This window comes from Rutilus rutilus, assembly GCF_951802725.1.
Source record: "Rutilus rutilus genome assembly, chromosome: 10".
Classification (NCBI taxonomy): domain Eukaryota; kingdom Metazoa; phylum Chordata; class Actinopteri; order Cypriniformes; family Leuciscidae; genus Rutilus; species Rutilus rutilus.
In genome coordinates this window covers 29,033,141-29,057,471 of record NC_140215.1, presented here as the reverse complement: position 1 = coordinate 29,057,471, position 24,331 = coordinate 29,033,141, and the positions used below count along the sequence as shown (strand labels likewise).

The 24,331-nt window shown below is 37.6% G+C and overlaps 1 protein-coding gene across 1 annotated transcript in view; it reads right to left on the bottom strand.

Annotated features, from left to right (window-relative positions):
* vwa8 (von Willebrand factor A domain containing 8) overlaps positions 1–24,331 on the bottom strand; it is a 121,524-nt gene that overhangs the window by 67,646 nt on the left and 29,547 nt on the right. Inside the window, exons 18-25 of the mRNA XM_084421225.1 lie at positions 23,157–23,260; positions 22,045–22,151; positions 17,884–17,955; positions 16,148–16,224; positions 13,301–13,376; positions 8,786–8,921; positions 8,575–8,694; positions 8,234–8,439 (exon numbers count right to left, since the gene is read on the bottom strand). Coding sequence (XP_084277351.1) covers positions 8,234–8,439; positions 8,575–8,694; positions 8,786–8,921; positions 13,301–13,376; positions 16,148–16,224; positions 17,884–17,955; positions 22,045–22,151; positions 23,157–23,260 — 898 coding nt within the window. The remainder of the gene's footprint in view (positions 1–8,233; positions 8,440–8,574; positions 8,695–8,785; positions 8,922–13,300; positions 13,377–16,147; positions 16,225–17,883; positions 17,956–22,044; positions 22,152–23,156; positions 23,261–24,331) is intronic.

Below are 24,331 nucleotides of genomic sequence, written 5' to 3'. Positions count from 1 at the left end.
AAATATGTGAGAATAGTTTCCCTTTCGGCTGATAAGTGTGCATTTAAATTGAACTGGCCACAACACACAGGATGTTTGATTGGAATGAGGAATTTACTGAACTGCAATTCAAAAGAAATTCAACGCTGTCTCATGGGAGAGGAATTTCTTTTGTCGGAAACAAGTTTAGCAAGAAAAAAAACATGAATAATAAAACCATATAAAGCTTACAATAACATATTTGATGTCAAGGCCACTAACATATCAACATGATCAAAGGTTTGCTGAAAAACCTTGTGTACACAATCTACAACAGATCATGCTTTCTGTAGTCTGACTGACATTTAATACTTTTTTTTAGTAAGTAAAAGGCCTTCTAGTATAATTGTAAAAATGTGCCCCTTCAGGTTGTGATACATGTGTCTATTTGCTGTGAAATCTTTACTGATTGATATGCATATCCTATATTTACATGCATTTAATGTAAGTATTTAGTTATGCTGTTAGAAATATATCATTGATTTACATTAAAAGCTACAAGCAATACTTTTTAGTCATATAAATATCACCAACTGCACCAAATTGCTTTTGCCTAGTCTGAATAAAACTGAGGTGATTTTTTTTTCCTCTGAGTATGAGCTCAATATTATCCAATATCACTATATGAGCTACAAAAGCCTGATATATCAAATACTCAACAAAAAACACATATGCAATCTTTTTTTTAGACTTTCTTTATATGTTTTGTCTAAAGTTTAAATTAAACGTTCCAATTAAACCAAACAAACAAAACAACTTCAGACCATTATTTCATATGTCAGACCTTTCAGGGTTAATTTTTGACTAATAATTTTCACAAATTTCAACATGGTCAACACAATTAACAGCCATTAAAACAGATTTTTACTTTAGCAGTAAACAACAAAATATCAATAACCTTGTTTTCAGATTTATTGTTTAAAAATGAATGCTGACATCAAACTTGATACGAAAAGTATTGATGATACTTGAAGGTGTATTTCCACCAGTGTTCATAAAATTAAATCATACTTTTTACTAATATTATTCAGTGTTTTGTAACTAACCATGCTGTGTGTTTGATCACGTTTTATGGGTAATTCATACTGAAATATTACACATATTATTATAAGCTACTCAGCAAAATGAATTTCTTTTTAATTTCATGCCATTTTAATTATTTGTTCAATTCAAATTTGATTTGTTTGCTTCCTCACTTCACACATATGAAGTGAATTGGAATTTTAAATATTTTCAATTCAATTTATTATGTTTCACAACCTGCCTATGGTTAGGTTCTTCTTTGTCTAGATTGTACCTCTGCTCACTATGGACATATTTACACAACTAACCTTAGGATTTGCAAAATGAGATTTTTTTAAACAATTTTGAAGGACTTAACAGGCCAGGCACTATTCGCTGCTTTTCCTTTTTTATCTGATCCAAAAAAAAAAGTTTAGTTTAGAAATTCATAAGTAGACAATTTATATTTGTGTACAAAGCTGATTTCAAGCATGACGGTCTTTAGAACAAATGGTTTATAATATCACATAAAAAAAAAAAAAAAATCAGTCAAGTTTAACTGCTAGTGTAGACTTCTGATGGCTGCTTGCGGCAGACTAATCTGACAACTGACTCCTCATCCAACGTGACAGATGAATTCCATCCATCTATCTGCACCCCTGTCACTCCTGAGAGCTGAGGCTAGAGTAGGAGGAGGCTGGTACGCTGTGTGTGTGTGTGAGAGCTGAGTTAAAGCCCAGAGACAGGTGGCCCAGAATGGCAGTGTGGCCTCTATGTGTCAGATCAGTCTGTGAGTGGGCCGAGTGAAGAGACAAGGCCTTTCCTCCCTCACTCTGTGTCTCGTGCGGCACCTTTCATCTCAGGCATAGGGTAACTCACCCTCATCTATTAAACATCACACAGTTCATCCCCGACACAAAGTCTGAATTCTTAAAATGGGGAACAACCTACAACCAAGGTGTTTGATGTGTTGTGTGGATTTGGCCAGACGTTTGACCTGCGACAAAGTCTGGTCCACTCTGCAGCTTATTCTGGACATGATCCGTCCCTTTAGATGAGAAGATAGCGTCTGATTGTCATGCAAAACAACTGTTCAAAAGTTTGGGGTCAGTTTTTTGAAAGAATTCAAACTTTTATAATCAGCAACGATGCATTAAATTGACCAAAAGTGACAGTAAAGACACTTATAATGTTACAGAAAGTTACAAGAATCTTGAAAAAAAAAAAATTATCACTGTTACCACAAACATATTAAGTAGAGCTGCACGATGTATTGAAATATCGCAAATGTACGATAACTGAATGATTTTAATAGTCAAGTCAAGTCATCTTCATTTATATAGCGCTTTTAACAATGTAGATTGTCTCAAAGCAGCTTTACAGAGATAAGCGTATAATTTAAGGTAACAGAGATTGTTTCGGCTTTACAGCAGAGTTAAGTTATTTCCATCTAAAGTTAGTTTTAATTGATTTGGTTCCGTCGCAATGATCATTTGTTATTAAATTAGGGGCCGCTAAGACGACACCATTCTCTCTACACAGACTTTAAACGCGAACCTGTGAGAAACGCTGATGGCGTTCACATGCGCATTTAGAATGGGTTCTATAGTTATGTGCGTTAGAATATACGCAGGTTTGGAATTCCCTACAAGCCAAGCCTAAACAAAATACTTGTCTTTCCTTATAAATTTTGATAAGGAATTTTATTTTATTTGTTGCTTTGGGGTAGGACCGCAAGACGAATTTTCCCGACAACGCCTTATCTGTAGAGTGGTAGTGGGATCCTCCATAGGGAGAGACTAGTTGGCACTTCAGCACTGCGTTGTCATCGGTCCAGGTGAAGGTCCTTCGTCAGATCTGGATACGGCCCGGATCCGGCAGGCTGCGGGAAAACCTTGGGATAAACACAGACACTAAAATTAGCGTAGATGCCATTCTTCTCATGATGTAACGAGTACATCAGGATTTTTGGGAAGTGTTCCCGGTTCCGGCTGACCTAATCTATGCAGCATAACATTAAATTATAGAAGTCTATAATGTATTATGTGAAAGCTAGGTCAAAGAGATGTGTCTTTAATCTGGCTTTGAACTGACAGAGTGTGTCTGCTTCCCGGACAATGGTAGGAAGACTGTTCCAGAGTTTTGGTGCTAAATAGGAAAAGGATCTACCGCCAGCAGTGGATTTTGATATTCTAGGTATAATCAACTGGCCGGAATTTTGAGATCGTAATAGACGTGACGGACTATAATGCGTTAAGAGCTCGCTCAAGTACTGCGGAGCTAAACCATTCAGTGCTTTGTAAGTAATAAGCAATATTTTAAAATTTATGCGATGTTTAATAGGGAGCCAATGCAGTTTTGACAGAACTGGGCTAATATGGTCATACTTCCTGGTTCTGGTAAGAACTCGAGCTGCTGCGTTTTGAACCAGCTGTAGTTTGTTTATTAAGCGTGCAGGGCAACCACCTAGTAGAGCATTACAATAATCTAGCCTTGAGGTCATGAACGCATGAACTAATTGTTCCGCATTTGTCAATGAGAGCATATGACGTAATTTAGATATATTTTTAAGATGGAAAAATGCAGTTTTACAGATACTAGACACGTGACTTTCAAATGAAAGATTGGTATCAAAGAGCACACCCAGGTTCCTAACCGACGACGAAGACTTAACAGAGCAGCCATCAAGTGTTAGACAGTATTCTAGGTTATTACGTGAGGAAGTTTTTTGTCCAATAATTAGAAACTCTGTTTTTTCAGAATTTAGAAGTAGGAAATTACAAGTCATCCAATTTTTTATATCCGCTATGCATTCCGTTAATTTTGTGAATTGATAAGTTTCGTTAGGTTTTGAAGAAATATAGAGCTGAGTATCATCGGCATAACAGTGAAAGCTAATGCCATGTTTCCTAATGATATCTCCTAAGGGTAGCATGTACAGAGTGAACAGCAGCGGTCCTAGTACTGAGCCTTGTGGTACGCCATACTGAACTTGTGATCGATGAGACATCTCTTCATTTACTGCTACAAACTGATAACGGTCAGATAAGTATGATTTAAACCATGCTAGTGCATTTCCCGTAATGCCAACATAATGTTCTAATCTATTTAAAAGAACGTTGTGGTCGATGGTGTCAAACGCAGCACTAAGATCGAGTAACACTAATAGAGAGAGACAACCACGATCGGATGATAAGAGCAAATCATTTGTGACTCTAACGAGAGCTGTCTCAGTACTATGGTACGGTCTAAATCCGGACTGGAAATCCTCGCAGATATCATTTCTTTCAAGAAAGGAACACAGTTGTGAGGATACTGCCTTTTCTAATATCTTTGACAGAAAAGGTAGATTCGAGATCGGCCTGTAATTGACTAATTCTGAAGGATCAAGTTGCGTTTTTTTAACAAGCGGTTTAATCAAAGCCAGCTTAAAGTTTTTTGGTACGTATCCTAATGACAAAGACGAATTAATGATATTAAGAAGAGGATCTATGACCTCTGGAAGTATTTCTTTCAGTAGCTTAGTCGGTATAGGGTCTAACATACATGTTGTAGATTTAGATGATTTAATGAGTTTAGTAAATTCTTCCTCTCCTATAGCAACGAATGAATCAAATTTTTCCTCAGGGAGACTACAATGCACTGCCTGATGCGATACTGTAGTAGACGGTTGCATAGTTATAATTTTGTCCCTGATATTATCAATCTTATAAGTGAAGAAGTTCATATAGTCATTACTGCTGTGCTGCTTGGAAACTTCGGTGCTTGAAGCTTTATTTTTCGTTAGTTTAGCCACCGTTTCAAATAAATACCTAGGATTATGTTTATTTTCTTCTAATAGGGTTGAAAAATAAGCAGATCTAGCAGCTTTTAAAGCCTCTCTGTATGCAATCGAACTCTCTTTCCATGAAATGCGAAATACCTCTAGTTTTGTTTTCTTCCAGTTGCGCTCCATCTCTCTGGCTGCTCTCTTAAGGGCCCGAGTGTGCTCGCTGTACCACGGTGTTGGACTATTTTCTTTAATCTTCTTTAAGCGCAACGGAGCAACTGTGTCTAAAGTGCTGGAAAAGAGAGAGTTAAACGTTTCTGTTGTAATATCTAGTTCTTCTAAGCTATCTGAGATGCTGAGATGATGAAACTGATTAGGAAGATTATTAATAAAGCAATCTTTAGTAGCAGAAGTGATAGGTCTCACATATTTGAAACACGGAGTCGGCTTTGCAGCCTTGGCTAAATGCAAATTACACGAGACTAGATAATGATCTGAGATGTCATCGCTCTGCTGCAGAATTTCAACGGCATCCACATCTATTCCATGTGATAATATTAGATCTAGAGTATGATTACGACGATGAGTAGGTCCTGACACGTGTTGTCTAACTCCAATTGAATTTACAATGTCTTTAAATGCCAATCCCAATGCATCTTTTTCATTATCGATGTGTATATTAAAATCACCAACAATTAGTAATTTATCTGCAGTCAATATTAATTCTGATAGAAAGTCCGCAAATTCTTTGATAAAGTCTGTATGGTGCCCTGGTGGCCTGTATACAGTAGCCAGCACAAATCTCAAACGTGATTTATCGTTTACACTATAGATTTTTACATTAAGCACCAATGCTTCAAAAGAATTATATTTAAAACTTGATTTCTTAGTGGTTTTGAAACTATTACTATAAATTACAGCAACACCACCCCCTTTGCCTTTCAGACGAGGTTCATGTTTATAACAGTAATCTTGCGGGGTGGACTCATTTAAAGTAATGTAATCGCTTGGTTTTAGCCAGGTTTCTGTCAAACACAGCACATCTAGGTTATTATCTGAAATCATATCGTTAACAACGAGTGCTTTTGAAGTAAGCGATCGAATATTCAGCAACCCAAGCTTTAGCATTTGCTCATCTGTATTATAGCTGTTTTTTATTTGTTGAACATCAATTAAATTTTTAACCTTAGTTGGGTTTAAACGTTTTTTGGATTTCCAAATTCGGGGAACAGACACAGTCTCTATATGATGATAGCTAGGTGAAAGAGGCTCTATGTGATAGGATTTATCTGACCTTGGTGACGCGAGGCCGCTAGCAGACAGTCGGTTAAGCCAGTCTGTCTGCTTCCTGACCTGAGCCCCAGATTGTCATGTTTGAGCTCTAAGACTATGAGCCATATTACTAGAGAGAAGAGCAGCACCATCCCAGGAGGGATGAATACCATCTCTTTTCAACAGGTCAGGTTTGCCCCAAAAACTTTTCCAATTGTCTATGAATTCTATATTATTAAGCGGACACCACTTAGACAGCCAACCGTTAAGCGAACATAATCTACTAACTATCTCATCACTCCTGCGAACAGGAAGGGGGCCAGAGCAAATTACAGTCCTTGACATCGTACTTGCAAGTTCACACACCTCTTTAATATTAATTTTGGTGATCTCCGACTGGCGGAGTCGAACATCATTAGTGCCGACATGAATAATGATCTTAGAGAATTTACGATTAGCATTAGCCAGCACTTTTAAATTTGCTTTGATGTCAGGCGCTCTGGCTCCCGGCAAACATGTGACTATGGTGGTTGGTGTCTCTATTTTCACGTTCCGTGTAATAGAATCGCCAATAACTAGGGCACAATCATTCTCAGTGGGTGTTTCACTGAGCGGGGCAAATCGATTTGTTATGGTAATCGGAACGGAAGAGTGGTTTTTAGATCCGCGACTAGAGCGATCCCTCACTGTCACCCATTTGCCCGGCTGCACGGGCTCTACTTCAGCCAGAACCGACTCATGTAAAGTGTGCACTATTCTATGCGCATCCAAAACATCTAAAGCACTAGCACTCTTACTATCCTCAATTAAAGTTTGGATGCGTGTTTCTAATTCTGAAATCTTCTCTGTCAACCTAACTGTCTCCTTACATTTATCACATATAAATCCTATATTGTCGACAGAGAAGCCTATACTAAACATGTGACATGAAGTGCAAGTGACAATAACAGGACAAGACATTACTCACCGTGTTTGTTGAGTGATTCTTACTCACCTGAGCTTTTTATGAACTCAAAGGCGCGGACGCGCGAGAGAAAAATAAATAAATAAAATAGCTGAGCGCACGGGTGGCGCGTTAACAGGCTAGCGAATTACTAGCGTGTTGTGCTAGTAGTACTAATAACAAAAGCTAGCGATGTCAGGTTAATCTGAGATGTTGGGTAAAATGTAGTAGTATAAACAACTAGAAATGGTAGTAAAATGATGGTTCAAAACAAAGAAATATATGGCTAAGACGGAGCTTATCGCACCGAATCAAACAAACACACTCACAGCAGGCAGCGAGGCAGACAGGAGCAATACTTCAAAAAGTTATGAAAAGTCAAAGTTTTAGATCAACGCAGATAGCAGATAAGAGACTGGACACATGACTGAATAACACATGACTGTTAAATACCTGTGACATGCTTAAATGTTAAAAAGCGCAATAAGCAGCAGAAAAGAATACACAGAAAGCCGCTGTTATAACACCGCCTCTCGGACAGTGCAAGATCCCGAATTCAGTTCCCTTCCGAAACCTATTTGGCCAAATACACACAAAATTATGTAAAAATGCCTGGCTATTAATCATGTATACACAGTCGGTTTTGTCTTCTAGTGAAGGTAAACAGTTGAGGAAGAAAATGCATGTGTAACATTATATTGGATCTGTGCAGCTCTTAAAGTGACAGCAGCCTAATAAATCTGTTGCTGTCTATCATTAATGTTAATCAAACAACAAACGACAAAGAGAAAATCACTCACTGCTCTTGAAGGAATCACTTTTGTAGGTTTTTTTTTTTTTTTTTTTTTTTGAAAGTAATGGAAGCTGAAAATACAGCTTTGCCATCACAGAAAAATAAAATAATTTTTTTTTTTTAAAGTACATCAAAATAGAAAACCAGTATTTTTACCAGTAAAATTACTGTATTTTTGATCACATAAAGAGACTTTTCAAAAACATATATATATATAAAAAAAAAAAATTCTTACCGACCCCAAACTTTTGAACGGTAGTGTAATTGATATTAAAATAATAAAAGGAGTGGAAATACAATTTTAAATAGTAGCGTCACTCTGTCCATTATTTGCTTCCATTTTGTGTTAAATGCATCAAGACGGCCTGTGAACTATAAATGTGTCAGACGGACAATAAACGTGAGCCGTCTGAGGCTTCAACTACCTGCCAGTTACCTGTAGGTGTTTTACGATGTTGACCACCTCTCGTGTAGAGTAGGGGTAGGTGATTGTTCCTTGGTCAGCCATGGCCCGGAGCTCTCCGAATGCAGCCACCAGTTTCTGGAGAACAGCATCAGGAACGCCAGGCCCGTACTGCTTCAGCATGGCAAACTCCGCCTGAGGTTTGGGGTTGTCCACTGCATGGCAGCTAAATATGTCCCCTGAAAGAGTGATTCAACATATCATCATGAGTATTACAAACAAATACAAAGCCCGTATTTGATATTTGTTTGTAATTTTCATGACATTCTGTGATCAAATACTATATAACGGAACTGTCAATATATAAGCCTTACCAAGAGCTCCAAAAAAGTCATTTCCCAAAAACGGAAAGCCTGGTCGGTTTGCTAAAACAATCATGCGGAAGTCTGGATGCATGGGAATGGCATTAGGCCTTCCTGCTGCTTCCAATGGGTCTGTGGAAATCAAATAACAATTCCAGTTTTAAAGACTGTCAGTGACGGGTCAATGATGTGGAACACGTTCGATCCTCTCAGTCCATTTCACCTGACACTATTCTTCTTCCGTCCGCCAGGATCATCTCTCCACTTTCCACCAAAGTCTTCAGGATACAGGTGACATTTGTGGGAGCTTTATCAGCTTCATCTATTACCAGGATGTGTCCCCTCTTCACAGCTTTAACCTTGAAAACAGCACATTTTTATTTCATTATTTATTTATTCCGTCAAATCAACTTATAATGTTAAGCAATGTCTCTTGCGCCAAAAACAGGTGTAATATAGTTTAAAACAACCATTTCCCATCCTCAGGCTACACTACCAAAGTTTGAGCCAAGTAATAAATAAATAAATAAAAAAGATTAATGCTTTTATTCAACAAGGATGCCCTAAACTGATAAAAAGTGATCATAAAGACATTTATAATGTAAAAAAAGATTTACATTACAGATAAAGGCTGAGCTTTCTATACATCAGAAAATCTTGAAAATAATGTATCACTGTTTTTACAAAAACATTGGTAATAATCAGAAATGTTACTTGAGCATCAAATCAGCATATTAGAAATCAGCATATTAGAATGATTTCTGAAGGATCATGTGACACTGAAGACTGGAGGAATGACGATGAAAATTCAGCTTTGTCGTCACAGGAATAAACTACATTTCAAAACATATTCAAATAAAAAACTGCTATTTAAGATTGTAATCAGATTTCACAGTATTACTGATTTACTGTATTTTTGATCAAATAAATGCAGCCTTTGTAAGCATAAGGCCCTGTTTATCTCTGATATTAAGATACGTTTGGTTTACACCTGCCCCGTTTACCCCTGGTGTTCAAATCTCTTTTGTCCACTTTCTCCCACTTCTGTCCTGCTTTCTTCGAGGAGAGGGTCTATGGGCGGGTAAATGAATGGGCTTTTTCAGATCTTTCGATCTAATGGACAAAATAAGCTCGCACAATATACACATGAATGCGAAAAACAAACAGAGAACAGTAGCTTTCATTTCTGCTCTGACGCCGAACACGTCTTCTTGTTCGTCTCATTCATAGATAGAAAACAGGAATGGTGAGAGAACATTGTGCTTGGTCCGTTTTTCATCTTCAACCCAAACTTGGGTCTCCAGCCAAAGTTTAAATCCTGTCTGGCCTGCGCGCTTCCCATAATGTTTACGCATTAAAAGTAAGCGGAGAGTAGGCTGTCTTTTGTGGCTGTTCGAATGCATTCGACCACATGAGCGTCTAGGGTTCACTATGAAAGCAATCCGGTCGAATGAGAACAGTAGTGTACCTTTTAATTAGGCAACAATTCACTTTAACTTCTAAGATGTGAATTGAGATTAACTGAATGGAATCAGATTGTGACTGGCTGAATTTAAATATTTTTTTTAATTATGAGGAAAGAGTCCATACTGAATAGGCACTAACATACAGATGAGCAAAACAGCTTGGGTCCAGTCCATGTACCTTCGAATAATTTGTTTTCTTGTTTTTGTCTTCAAACCGGGAAAACTAAGAAACCATTCATTTATCACATATTCGACCCTTCCTATGAACATAAATAAACTAATCTCATGTCGTTTTATTATATTTTTATTTTTGTTTTCATCACACTTTGTACTAATTCACCCAATGGAAACCAAAATGGTTAAACAACTTGAATTTACACTCTCTCAAACATCAAACCGTGCCGTCATATGTTACTCCTCAGTTTTGCGCAACAAAATAATAGTCATCCACTGCTTCAGTTGTTCGGATTCTTAAAGCATTTATTGCAACTACATTTCATCTCTTTCTCATCAAAAAACCAAACTAATAGATTGACACAAACCGTACCGGGGCAGATAGGCCGGATTTTCTTCTGTGTAGACATAGGTTCACTAATATGGCTAACTACAGATGCCAGAGAAATACACTATTATAGGTATTAATAGGTAGAAATACACTACAATATATTTCCGTTTTGAAGGCAAAAACATGAAAACAAATTACCCGAAGGTACACGGAGCAGCTTGGTTTCCATGCTTTCCTTTGACTGACCATATTTGAACTGTTGCGCCGTGGATCCTCTTTATTTCAAAACGGCAAAAAGGAACAGAGTTAATAGGGAGCTGAAGATTATAGCCGTGTTTTCATCATCTCTGATATGTACAGCTGACATTAGCGCCTCTTATTTACAACCCAGAGCTGAAAGGTGGTTTGCGGAGAACGAGGGGTGTTTTCTTGATGCTTTTATCTGTTGGACCGGCACAATGAGAGACCATTTGGAAGCATCGATATCAGATGAGGCGCCAGAAGGGGCTTCAAAGCCTAAAGACTATTTATACCCTGAGAGCTGCCGCTGGGTGCTAATTGAGGGGCCAAACTCCGAGTCACAGCCTGCTTTTCATCTCCATCCACCTTGTTTCGAGCAGAGACATCGTTAAAAGCCTTATGTAGAGAACCCCCGCGACCCTGCTTCAAAAACAATGTGTCTAAATGGCACCACCACGCTAACAAAACAACAGGCCGACTTCAGAAACGAGCAGCGTGGAGGATTATAACACACTGTCCTCGAGGTCATTCATTAATTTTTAATGCTTTTTCCCTCATCTGTGCCGGGGAGTCCTCCGGGTTTGAGCTGGCAACGTGTTTGTCCTTGCTGGAGCAGTGGTCTGGACCATCTGCTGATAGATGTATAAATATCACTATGAACCACTGAGGTGATGAATCACATACACAAATACTGATAGAGCTCACTGTATGGGCTCTGTTACAAAGCCTTGCTTTCCACTGCCTACATAGGAAAGAGGCAGCATCATAAGTCAAATGAAACGGCATGGTTCATACAAATAAAGCTGCTTGTGTGAAGCATAAAAGACACTGAATTGATTCCAATAGAGTTCGGTGTTAAAGGTGATCTAAGTAACTTTTTTACCTTAACTGAACAGCTTCAGAGTCATTGGAATGGTTATATTACTTGGTTGGGGTTGAATGGTGGTCGTTTCGCACCCCCCTGGTGCCCGTGAGCGGAAAATCCGCACTTGCAACTTTGGGCCGGCGGGCTGCCGCGTCAGGAAGTATCGCGTGATATCAGGTCTCGCGATGTAAACAATTGCTTTACGGCCAAAAGAAATCTGCTAAAATGCTGTCATTATTGCGCTCCCTCACGCTGTTTGAACCCGAATGAAGAAGACGTTTTAAAGAATGTCCCATCTGCTTTGATGTCGTCACCAGCCTCTGGTGTCTGAGAATCGCCAACGAGTTTTTACAACAGTGTTGTCAAATATCTATTCCGAAGCTGTGGGGGGAGCTCTAGAGAGACACCTGCGAGCAAAAAGCGAGAATACAGCGAAGAAATCCCGAAACTACTGAGCCCCGCTTTAAGGTGCGATCACATTAGCAAAAGTTTGCAGACAAAAAAGGGTCAATGTCTATTGTCAATAGTGTAGTGATGTATATGCACAATTCTCACAGAAGTCACTTTCAAACAAAGCAGCTTTCTGTTGGTCAACATGGCAAATTGACATGAGCAACTTGAAAGTGAGCTAAATCTGCATAGAGAACTTTATGCATCGTGCAAAACTCACAATCGCGTATATTCCAATTGGAATTACTGGATTTTGACCAGTGAAATTTCATAGAGCAACGCTAAATGTGTGCACTCTAGTTGTGTTGCTAAGCTAACAACATGATACTCTTAAGTAGTTGTTAATAAGTCAAATATGTTGCAGTGCATTCTGGGATTGACTTCTCAAAGCAGGATACATTTAGCCAAAAGTCTTCTTAGAACCAGGATTTTCAATTCAGGGTCAAAGACTGTTTACAGTAACACAAAGACGGTTCACTCGTATTAGTATGAATGGGAGAAACTGCAACCTTCAATATGGCGGAGAAAATCCCGCCTTCTGAATAAAATAGCTGATCACCAAATGGTAACATCATTTTATCACTACAACTGCTGTTAGATGCTTTGGTTCTTACAGAAATTGAAACTCACGAATTGCGCATTGGTTGGACCAACCTGAAATACACACTTTTTAATGCTTTTTTTATAAGCGAAAGAAGCAATAATTATGATTCAGTTCATCTTGGTCTAGCTTGCCCAAAATAGCAGCCTGAAGGCTCTGCCAATATGATCGCTGAGCGAACAGACTTTTCTTGAAAGGAACTTTGTAGGGTCCTGGTCACTAAAAGTCAGAAGAAAAGAACTGAGAGAAAAATAGAAAAACAATTCTACTTAATGCATTTTAAGGGCGGTCAAAGTTAAAGTAACAGATAATACATTTTAACAATTTGCCTTAGTACAATGGCAAAATAAAAGCCAATTATTACTTCTATTTTTTGTCTTTATAAAATAATCACACTTAATATTTCGCTTACTATTCACCAGGAGTTCAGCTTCAATCCTAATTAAAGGCACCTGATCCAGCTAATCATATTTGAGAGACCTTGGAATCAAACAAATCTACAAAAATACCAGTTTTAGAAGACCTTCTCAACTTCGAGAGTAAACCTGTGTCTGTGTAGGCAGCTCACTGGGTTTTGAAACAGAGCCATGATGTCAGTGGTGAATACTGACCAATGGAGAGTCTTCATAGACGATGACTCCATCTCTCACAGAGGGCTGCAGAGTTAAAGTCTGGACTGTGGTGTCTCTGTTGAGCATAAAAACAGAGCTTTAGACTGTGTTTGTCAAGAAAAATAATGCAAACACTCTAAATGGTGACTCTGTTCACAGTTAAATCATAGCTAATTTCTCTAGAGGATGAGATGATTTGTGGATTCATATTTATGGGTCCTACATAAGTATAAAGTAAACTGACCTACATTCGTGTGATGGACAGAGCGTTCGAGTTCTTGTGCAGGTTTGAAATGTGACACATATCTCTATAGGCTTAGAGGAAGGGAGAATCCCTGAAGTGATTACTTTAGACTAATTTAAGATTTCCATAATCGTTAACCAGGCCATAATGCATGCGAGTTTGACTTTGGTTTAACTTTCAAGAGGAAACTTCCAAGATGATATCAACCTCTGCACCAAATATATGGGTTAGACACAGGGACATCTTATTCAGCTGTATTTATCAAAATCCAGTAAATAGTAATATTGTGAAATATTACAATTAAAATATGAATATATACAGGGGTTGGAGAATGAAACTGAAACACCTGGTTTTAGGCCACAATAAAGTATTAGCATGATGTAGGGCCTCCTTTTGGGGCCAGTACAGCATCAATTCATCTTGAGAATGACAGATTCAAGTCCTTCACAGTGGCCAGAGGGATTTTGAGCCGTTCCTCTTCCAGAACAGTGGCCAGGCCCATATGTGATGCTAGTGGAGGAAAACGTTTCCAGACTTGCTCCTCCAAAATATCCCAAAGTGGCTCAAAAATATTTAGATCTGGTGACTGTGCAGGCCATGGGAGATGTTCAACTTCACTTTCATGTTCATCAAAGCATTCTGTCACATGCTGTGTGTACTGGTGCTTTATCATGCTGATACATGGCAACCCCGTACAATGTTTGAAACATTAGGTGCACAATGCACATTATCCTCCAGAATGGTTCGATAGTCCTTGTCCATCAAGCACAGTAGTGAATGCCATGATATTGCAGCCCAAACCATCACTGATCCACCCTGTGCTTCACCCTGAGCAGCAACAGTCCAGGTGTTGAGCCTCTCTGGATCTTCTCCACACCGTAACACACGGATGTGGGAAAGACAGTGAAGGTGGACTCAGAGAACAATACATGTTTCTGTCCACAGCCCAAGATCTGCACTGTTGGCAGCATTGAAACCGACATTTGGCATTGGAACGAGTCACCAAAGGTTTGGCTATAGCAGCCCGACCTTGAATATTGACTCTGTGGAGCTCCAGATGAACAGTTTTGACGGAAACATGAGAGTCGAGGTGCACATCTGTGGACAGCTGTGGTTTTATGGGTTTTTCGGGATACGGGTTAGTACCTGGACATCTCTTTCAGACAGCTTCCTCTTGAGTCGACAGTTACTCCTGTTGGATGTGGTTCGTCCTGTATGTTGGTATGCCAACATTACCCTGGATCCCACAGCTCTCGATAAACCATAAAGAGTTGCTGTCCTGGTCACAGATGAGCCAGCTAGACGAGCACAAACACATTTATCCTCTTTTGATATGTCTCAAATAACTCTGATATGTCTCCCATTATGTTGTGTGGATTGCAATATTTTATGTTCAGCTGTGCTCATTCAATCTTCACACTCCGCTCTTACTGATGGAATGTAAAATCAGTGAAGATTGTATATAGTTGTGAAACCTCCAACACTATATTGGCCAGTGTTTCAGTTTTACTGATAAACCCCTGTATATCCCATATATGCCCCACAGTGCATCCTGGTGCCATCAGTTCCCCAGGTTACCACCTTCTACTGCTCCAAGGTCCAGTTCAGATGCCCTCATATCCTTTGTAGGCGCTTACGATGGTGGACAGAGGTCATCTTAGGGACTCTGATTGGTCTATGGCTATGCAGTACCACATGCAGTAGATTGTAATACACTATGTGTTGTGATGCATTCCCATAATCTAAAAACCTCCCATAATTAAAATTTTGTGTGACACAATAGACCTTCTTGGACTTGGCTTGGACCAGACGGGATAGCCATGTTGCCCTCATGCATTGATGAGCCTTTGGTGCCCAACACCCTGTCGCCGGATTGTGGTTTATCCCTCCTCTGACCAAAGTTGGTAAATTCTCACCACTGCTAACCGAGAGCAATCCACAAGTCTTGCCATTTCAGAGATACTCTGACCCAGTTGCCTTGCCATAACAATTTGACCCTTGTCAAAGTCGCTCAGGTCTTGTCGAGGAATTGTCGAAAGACATACTGTTGTGTTTCACAAAAGATAGAAAAAATAATAAGAGGGTTGGACTTGGAGCAAGGTTAAGTGAATGATAGTATTGTAAAATGTGAACTGCTCCTTTTAAGTTGTACTTTTGCCTTTGAAGAACTACAATCAAAGTTCCCTCTGCCCTGTCGACAGGTGTCCTAATTCATCAGGATTAAAATAGCTCACTCAAGCCTTAGAGAGGAGATCTTTTTTATTTCAGGCACTCAGTCAGTCTGTAAAAGAAAGTTTCACCTTCTAACTCACAAAAAACAAAATCGTATGATGCATCTGTGTCCAGATGTTTATCTGTCTGTCTGATAAATAAAGGTGTCCTCTTTCCTCCGTTTCATTCATATATAGAGAGGCTACATTACTCAGTTCTTCACTAATGAAGAAAAGCTCTATGTAATGTCACTGAGTGGATGTGGGTCATTCCCGGGGTGGCCTCATAACCAGGTTCTAATTGAGTCTAGCGGAGAGTAGTTTCTGATAATAGGTCTTCCTCTCTGAGAAGGCTTTATTTGAGAAGAACTCAGGGGACTTCTTTTATTTTACCTGTGAAGCTGAAGATATTCTCTCGGTCTGTTCATGAGATGCAAGAATCGATCAACAATCTTGTTTTTCCCAACACCCTGCGAACAGAGTAAGAACATGTTAAAGGAACAGATCACCTATAAATGAAAATAAATGTGTCATTCATTATCTACCCATCCTCATGTCTTTCCAACCCTCTTTCTCAACCCTTTCTTCCATCTGTCAAGCAGATTTTAGGCAGAATACCAGAGCTTGTGGAAGTAGTCCACACTTTTATAATATTTAATGGTGATTTTTTTTTAGAGCTTGACAGTATAAATCACCATTAAATATTATAAAAGTAGTCCATATTACTCATGCATAATATTCCAAGTGTTTTGAACCCAATTAGTTTACTGACCATTACTGGGGCTCTTAAATTTAATTCATGCTTATATCTTTAATAATAAAAAAAGCACCTTACCAGGGTTGACATAATTTGCATGTATAGAGCTCACGTCATGTTACCAATAGTGACACGGCAATACTCTTATCCTTAACTGTATGAATTGCTATCCACATTAATTCAATGAAAAACAGAAGCTCAGACAATCTGCAAACAAAATTGAAATTATATTAGGTCAGAACCACATGAGGGTCAGCAAAGATGACAGTTTTCTTTTTTTCCCATCTAAAGTATAGAGCAAATCAGTGTTTTATTATATCAGTTTAGGCATAACTACATTGGCAAACAAACAAAACAATTAGATGTAGTTGGGAGTTTAAAGATTTGGGTCAGCAACCCTCTACAATGCAAGTAGATCACTCACATACATGACCAAACTTCACGCTACTGAGGCACCAAAAAAAAAAGAGTCTTTAATTAGTCAATGGCTAGTAAATTGCACGATTTCACTTGCATGTGATTGAGTTAGACAGAAAATAAGTTTAGCACAGATATAATTTTGTTGCCTGCTGAGCTGTATTTGTGTTCTGTTGTGTTTATTTGTGCTACTGCTTGTAGTTTAATTATTTGTACTTATTTTATTATAGACTGTTCACTTACTTTTTAATAATGTTTGAAATTTATGCCAATTTCTAGCCAATGGCGACTCACGCTTCAGGGTGGTCAGTAATATATATATACGAATTGCCAGTCGTATATATTTATATATATATATATATATATATATATATATATATATATATAGTTTTAATTCAGCAAGGATGCATTCAATTGATCAAAGTATTTGTGACATCACAAATGACATTTTAAAATATATTAAAATATAAAACAATTCAATTTTGAATTGTAATAATATTTTACAATATTACTGTTTTACTCTATTTTATGATCAAACAAATGCAGCCTTAGTGAGGATAAGAGACTAAGAATGAAAATGGTAATAGTAGTGTAATAAACAGGAAAGCATGTATTCCCATTCTATTTCATTTTATTATACATATATTTATGTGTTCTGTGTGTCAATCAATCTACTTGTCTAAACTCTGAAGTGACAGCAGTCCGGACGCCCACTCTTTTTCCACACCCTCTGGTCTCTAGTAGAGACAGTGGGCGAGTGCCTGGCCGCCGTAGGGCACACCGAGTCCTAGCTCACCCTGTAGCTGGTGGGCAGATGCTTTACAAACGCAGCTGTGCTTCATGGCATGACGCCACCGCTCTGGGATAATGTACTGTACATCTGCTATGCTCTCAGGATGAGAGCGGACAGACACCTTTGCAGACTGTCGCCCTAAAGATGGGCATCCTCAATTACCTGGTTCCCCACAAGAAGAAGGTGTTCCCCCAACAGGAAGTCCTTCAGCATGTCCTGCATGACCATCATGTGCTGTGAACAAACAGACAAAACATATTAGAATGAGACCATTACTAAATACAGTGGGGTCCCAAACTTTAAATGACAAAAATTCCAGATTTTCAAAGTGGTCTGAGACACCAAATCTGGGATTTTTGTCATTTAAAGCTGGAAACAAACCAAGTTGAAAAACAGGATCTTCAAATGGACAATCAAGGTACAATATAACTTTTTGTGAAATAATGGTTTAAAGTATTACCAACTTGTACCTCAGGTTTTTAAAAAAAGCAAAAATACAGGTTGCAGTAACATTTACAACGGAAGAAATCCTATTAAAAGGATTTAAAAGGCAAGGGTGTTAAAGGATGTTAAAGCACTTAACATGAGTTATTTAGTTAAACACTGTGTATAATTTGATCTACATGGTTCTCAAAATCATCCATTGTCAGGATGAAAAGTGTTTTAAGTGGTTATTATTGGTATTTCTGTTATCAATAAAATAATTACACTACCGGTCAAAAGTTTGAGGTAATATTTTTTTTACGTTTTTGAAAGAAGTATCTAATGCTTACCAATGCTGGATTTATTTGATCAAAAATGCAGTAAAAACTGATTTGAATAGAAATGAATAGAAACAGCATTTAAATACAAATATTTTATAACATTATAAATGTATACACATCTACTGTCACTTTTGATCAATGTAACACATCCTTGCATAATAAAATGATTAATTACTTTTAAAAAATTATTGCTGACCCCAAACTTTTGAATGGTAGTGTAAATTTGTAACACTGATCATGACTCTTTGTACAGACATTCAAATCATGCTGGGCATGGTCCGTATCAGCTTCATTTGTCAGTCAAGTGATTTAAGCAAAAGGAGGAATTCTTAAGGAGGAATAGAGGGGTGCATGTATGACATCAGAACATGGAAGTCTAATTCGCTGCTGGTTCCATCGAGATTTTCCTATGGGGTTTTATAATGTGTTTTTTTATTATTATTATTATTTAAATGTAAAATAAAGCCTGTGATAAACTTAACTTGACTATACTTTGACATTTTGTTCAACAACGAAAATTACACACTAAACCAAACGCGAATTTTGACGTGTAAGTTTTCAAGTAGTCACTAGATAAGGCAGCTTGGGGTGTGAGTGTGTGCAGTGAACGTTGAAGCACAAAACGTCAAAGTACGGTCAAGGTATGTTTCCCGCAGGCTTTATTTTACTCAAACATTGAAAAACCCTATTATAAAACCCCACAGGAAAATCTCAAAGGAAGCAGCAGCGAATTAGACTTCCTGGTTCTGACGTCATGCCTGCACCACTCTATTAACTTTTTGTCATGGTACTACATTTGTAATGAAAAAAAATGACGTATTTTCACAAGTGGCCTCAGACTTTTGTGGTGCACCGTATGTCATGTGACCTGATCCATCTCAGATTGCTCCAGTATGAAAACACATGAGAAAATTATATCTGAAAAGGTCACCTACATTTTACAGACACACAAAAGCTGATCGGATATAGATGGGAGCAGAAATTAATTCTGGTCCAGTTATGGCACAATGAACTGATTTTTTTATTTCTGAGGCTGCAAAGGCACAAAGTGCTTTTTCAATACGATAAGGTCATATAAGAATGATGCGTTTACTGCATACACACATTATACAAAAAGCGATGCGAGCGGACACGCGAGTTTGCCAGATTGGGAGGGAAATGTCCTCATTTCTGCCTCAGTGGACTACTGCACTTCTCCTTCTAGTGCTCTAAAGACAAAAAAGCAGGGCATTGAAAAGTGGGACAAGAGTAACTTTTTTTTCCCTCCACCTCTTTCTGGGCCTCAGAAGGGAGGGTAGAGGAATATCTAGGTCATCCTCGTTCTCTTCTCACATCACTGAGCAACAGTAGCGCGAGACCAAATGCCACACATGCAGTGTGGCAACAACGCTGAGTATTACTATTGGGAACACTTTATATTTTGTTATTATTGCATGATATAATGCTAAACGGATAATTTATACTACCATTTAAAAGCCTGGGATCGGAAAAATGTTTTTCGAAGGAAGTCTCTTAGGCTCACCAAGTCTGCAATTATTGGATCAAAAATACAGTAAAAACAGTAATATTGTGAAATATTGCTGCAATTTAAAATAACTGTTTTCTTTATTACTATATTTTAAAATGTAATTTATTCTTGTAATGCAAAGATAAATTTTCAGCATCATTACTCCTTCAAAAATCATTCTAATATGCTGATTTGCTGCTAAAGAAACCTTTTTTATCCCATTATCAGCTCATTAACCTGATGTTGAAAACAGTTGTGCATTTTTGTGGAAACCGTTCATTTTTATTTTTTTTCATGATTCTTTGATAAATAGAAAAATACATCTTTTGTAACATTATAAAGGTCTTTACTGTCACTTTTGATCAATTTGATGCATCCTTGCTGAATAAAAGTATTAATTTCAATGAAAAAAAATCTTACTGAACGGTAGTGTATACACATTAAACTAGTCATAAATACCATAAATATTCATATTTGAATATACATTTAAAACTGATATGTTCCATAGTAAAATAACTGTAGCAAAGACTTAAGTGGCTTATTGCTACTGTTTGATGAAATGCACAAATGTTCAACTTGAAAATGTATTTATTATTAATAATAAACAATTTACCACCCAGTAATATAGTTCATTAGTCTAACTGTAGGTCGTTTGCGTTGCCAATGAAGTAACTTGCTAATCTGTTAATCAAAATAATGGTTGCTATCCCCTGTGTCCAATATTTCAAACATTTTCTTCTTTTTAAGCGATACAAACATACACACTTTGTGCACTGATGATGAAGTACATCATTTCAGAATTGTAACCTGTATATTTGAGCAGTTAAATTGGCCAGAAATGGCTCGACTGGTGTGTAGAGTTGGATTGTTTTGACTGAACAGTGGCAGATGGGGAAGTATTTGAGTCTTTTTTTGTTTGGGTTTACATATGTAAAGTAACTGATCGCTATCTAGTTGAGCATATGAGCAGCTGTGCATGAGAAACAGTGTGCCTAGATTCAGCAATAAGAGACTTAACTTTGAATGTTGAACATCCCTCAGCGAGAGGACCTTGAAATCCCTAATAATGAAATATGATTACACCCTGTTCCACTGTGGGCCAGCCGAGATCATGCTGTACTTGAACGTGCCTGTGTGTTTGGCCAATGTTCTTCTGTGGGTCCTCTCTGAGATCTGACCTTTGAGCAAAAGTCTCCGCTGATTTACAAGGCTTAGACAGATAGATTGAGCTTTCCTCACTGCCAGACCAACGTTGCCTCATTGCCAAGCAACGTTGCATGTTTTTTTTGTTTTTTTAAGTACAGAATTCATCTGGTGTTCGGTCACAATGTGTGTGTGTGTATCTGCTATTCTACAATGCTTTGATATTCCGATCTTTTACATTTTTGCGATAAGATTTATATTGCGATAATATATAACTGCAAATGTCCCCAAAGGAAAACTGTCCACATATATTTTTCTCAGTCTGTTTTTTCATCTTCATATCTACAGTTTCTCCTTCGTTCCTTCCTTGTATTTTAGACATTTTTTAAATAGAAATTACAGCTGACAAATAAAAATGTTTGCACACTCAATTCAATGTATTATTATTATAATTTTTTTTACAATACATATTGTTATGCAGTTTTACAAAGAACAACCTTACAAACAACCTTACAAACAAGTTAAAGGTGATACTATTTAGTTAGAAAATGTAATTAATGTGATGAATCGTATTTAAAGGAAAACGCATACATTTGCCATAACAGCATACGACTTTGGAAGCTAGACGACACAATGGAGTAATTTTTGTTGTGAAACAGCCTACTACACAATAATGCTTAGGAATACTTCCCAAAAATTGAAAACTCATCAAGAGAGATAGTCACAGAGGTTTAAAAAATGATGACAGAATTCCTTATTTTCTGCTGAACTATCTCTTTAAATGAATAGAGCAGCTCTTGAGGCTTAAGGGATTGTGCTTGGTGAACCCATATCTTTCTTTCTCTAGTCTGTGGGCCGCAGAGAAGAGGACAATGTTTCTTCCGGTAAAAAGGCAGATAAGGACCTCACCTGAACATTCTCATAAAAGAGCACGTCTGGGACCTTCATCTTCTCATCAGGACTGTACACAGGAGCCGAGATGTTCCCTATGGTCAGAAGTCCATCTTTTACTGTGCCTAACAGGGGAGAGCAGAAATGAAAAGAAAACATTAGAGATTCTCCAAAAAGAGGTTTTACCTATTCAGCCATGTCACTGACCAGCTACTAGGGACACAACCTCTTTTCTACACAAAGACAATCTATTTCCTCCCATCTACACTTTTACACAACACAGTACTGTACATCTGAATTCTAAGACTGTGAAATAGTCTCTTACAGACAGTGGGGAAAATGGGACAAAAATATCAGGGCAGGCTAAAATTACTGAGCAACCACTGAAGCTGACTGAGCCTGGTTTGTGTGAAATTTAAAACTGAATTGAGAAGGACTTTTCAAATTCAACAAGATGCAGAATTGTAATTTGAATTCAAATGTAAGGAAGTGGAATTAAATGGAATCTAACTGCTGGAAGTGGTCAAAGAGAATACATTTCAGCCCATAAACATGTGATCATACACATGGAGTATTTCCATAAACATTACGTGATGTTAAGAATTAATGTTTGAAACGAAACCTATAGAAATGTGTAAATAATTGATAATTATATAATAGTTATGCAGTATTGAATATCTTTAATATCTAATTTCTTTTTACCTTTTAATAATCTAACAATGGTGGAAGAACGCTATTTTCCAGAATGCTCTAATTTACCCAAAAGTCTTTAAAATGTAACCAAAAATCCATATTTAACGAATAGATGCAAATTTAGGCAATATTTATTTGGTTGTTTTCTGGTAGTACAGAAATATATTTAAGACTGGCAAAACGTATTCTTCATATATGAGAATAAAGTCAAAATTAGTCATAATTAATGATGTTGTGTTCACAAAACCCATTTCATTACAATGTTTACAAAACATGGACTACTGAAATCCCTCTATTGTATCAAGTTGAATTTCTTAGTATTATAATTCAACATCCTGTGGATCATGGTCCAATAAAATGAACATTCTTATGGGCTATAATAGTAACTCTGACTTTTGCTTAGCCCTGGTCTGTAATGGTGTTGTACTGTAACTCACAGGTGTAGAGGTGGTTCTGTTCTGATGCTGGGTCAGGCTGATCCTCTATTGAGCAGTTCACCAGACTCTTCTGAAGAGACGAGCGAGCCAGGCTGGGCAGAAACCTACAAAAAGAATTCATTCTTTATGCATTTCAAATCAACTTTTCCCAGTCATTGTAAACTTTACAAGCAATGAAGCAGGCGGTACAGCTGCATGTTAAATACAAAGTGTGTAATGTGTAGTGTGTCATTCTTAGTATCAAACACAATACAGAAAAAATATATATATATTAAAGCAAGATTCGCGTTTGCCATTGGTTGATAACAGACAGTCAAACTCATAACTTTTCTGCTATGTCATATCCAGTCTGACTGTCTGAAGCCACTAGTGGCAAATAAATTACACATTTCACTTTTAAGCTCTAAAGGCCCATTCACTTCAAGTCTGCATGAGGATTTTACAATATAACAATGCATCCTTATAAATCCTTAACATCAATTTGTGAATACAAGAATGATAGTCATTTCAAAATCTACATCAGTGTGACTCATTTTAGTGTAGAGTTTGATGTAGTACGGATCTTTGCAAACCGCACCACGAAATGAGCTGATGACGAAATACGGCTGTGTGCACTGTCCTATTTGCCAATTTCAAGAGTCCATAAAAAAGACTGGTACAGTAAAAAGTGCGCAATTTTTTGGCTTTCATTAGAGCAGTATGTCATATTTCAAGGCCTTATGTCCACTTTGGCGGCCAACCATAGCCTGATGGCGCAATATGCGGCTCAGTGTGCATCGTCCTATATGCTAAATTCAATGGTTCATAAAAAAGAAGATTGGTAGAAAAAAATTGTATTCAAAAAATGCTCAATTTTTATTTCATTAGGGCAGTATGTTTATATTGTCCCATATAAAACTTTAATGGCCAAATTTAAAAATATTGGTACAGTAAATATATTTCAAAAGATCAATTCACCCTTTATTAAACCACTTTGTTGGATTTAACAAATCCTTGTAGGTGGCGGAGAAATACAGAATTTAGGGAGAGTTGCGTTATATAAATGGGAGGCGCAGACATCAGTAAGTGACAAACGAATATGTAGCTGGATTGAGCCTCGTACAAGACAAACTACTTGAACAAAATCCAAATGTTGAGCACTTTTTTCATTAACCATTGAACTTAACATATAGAGA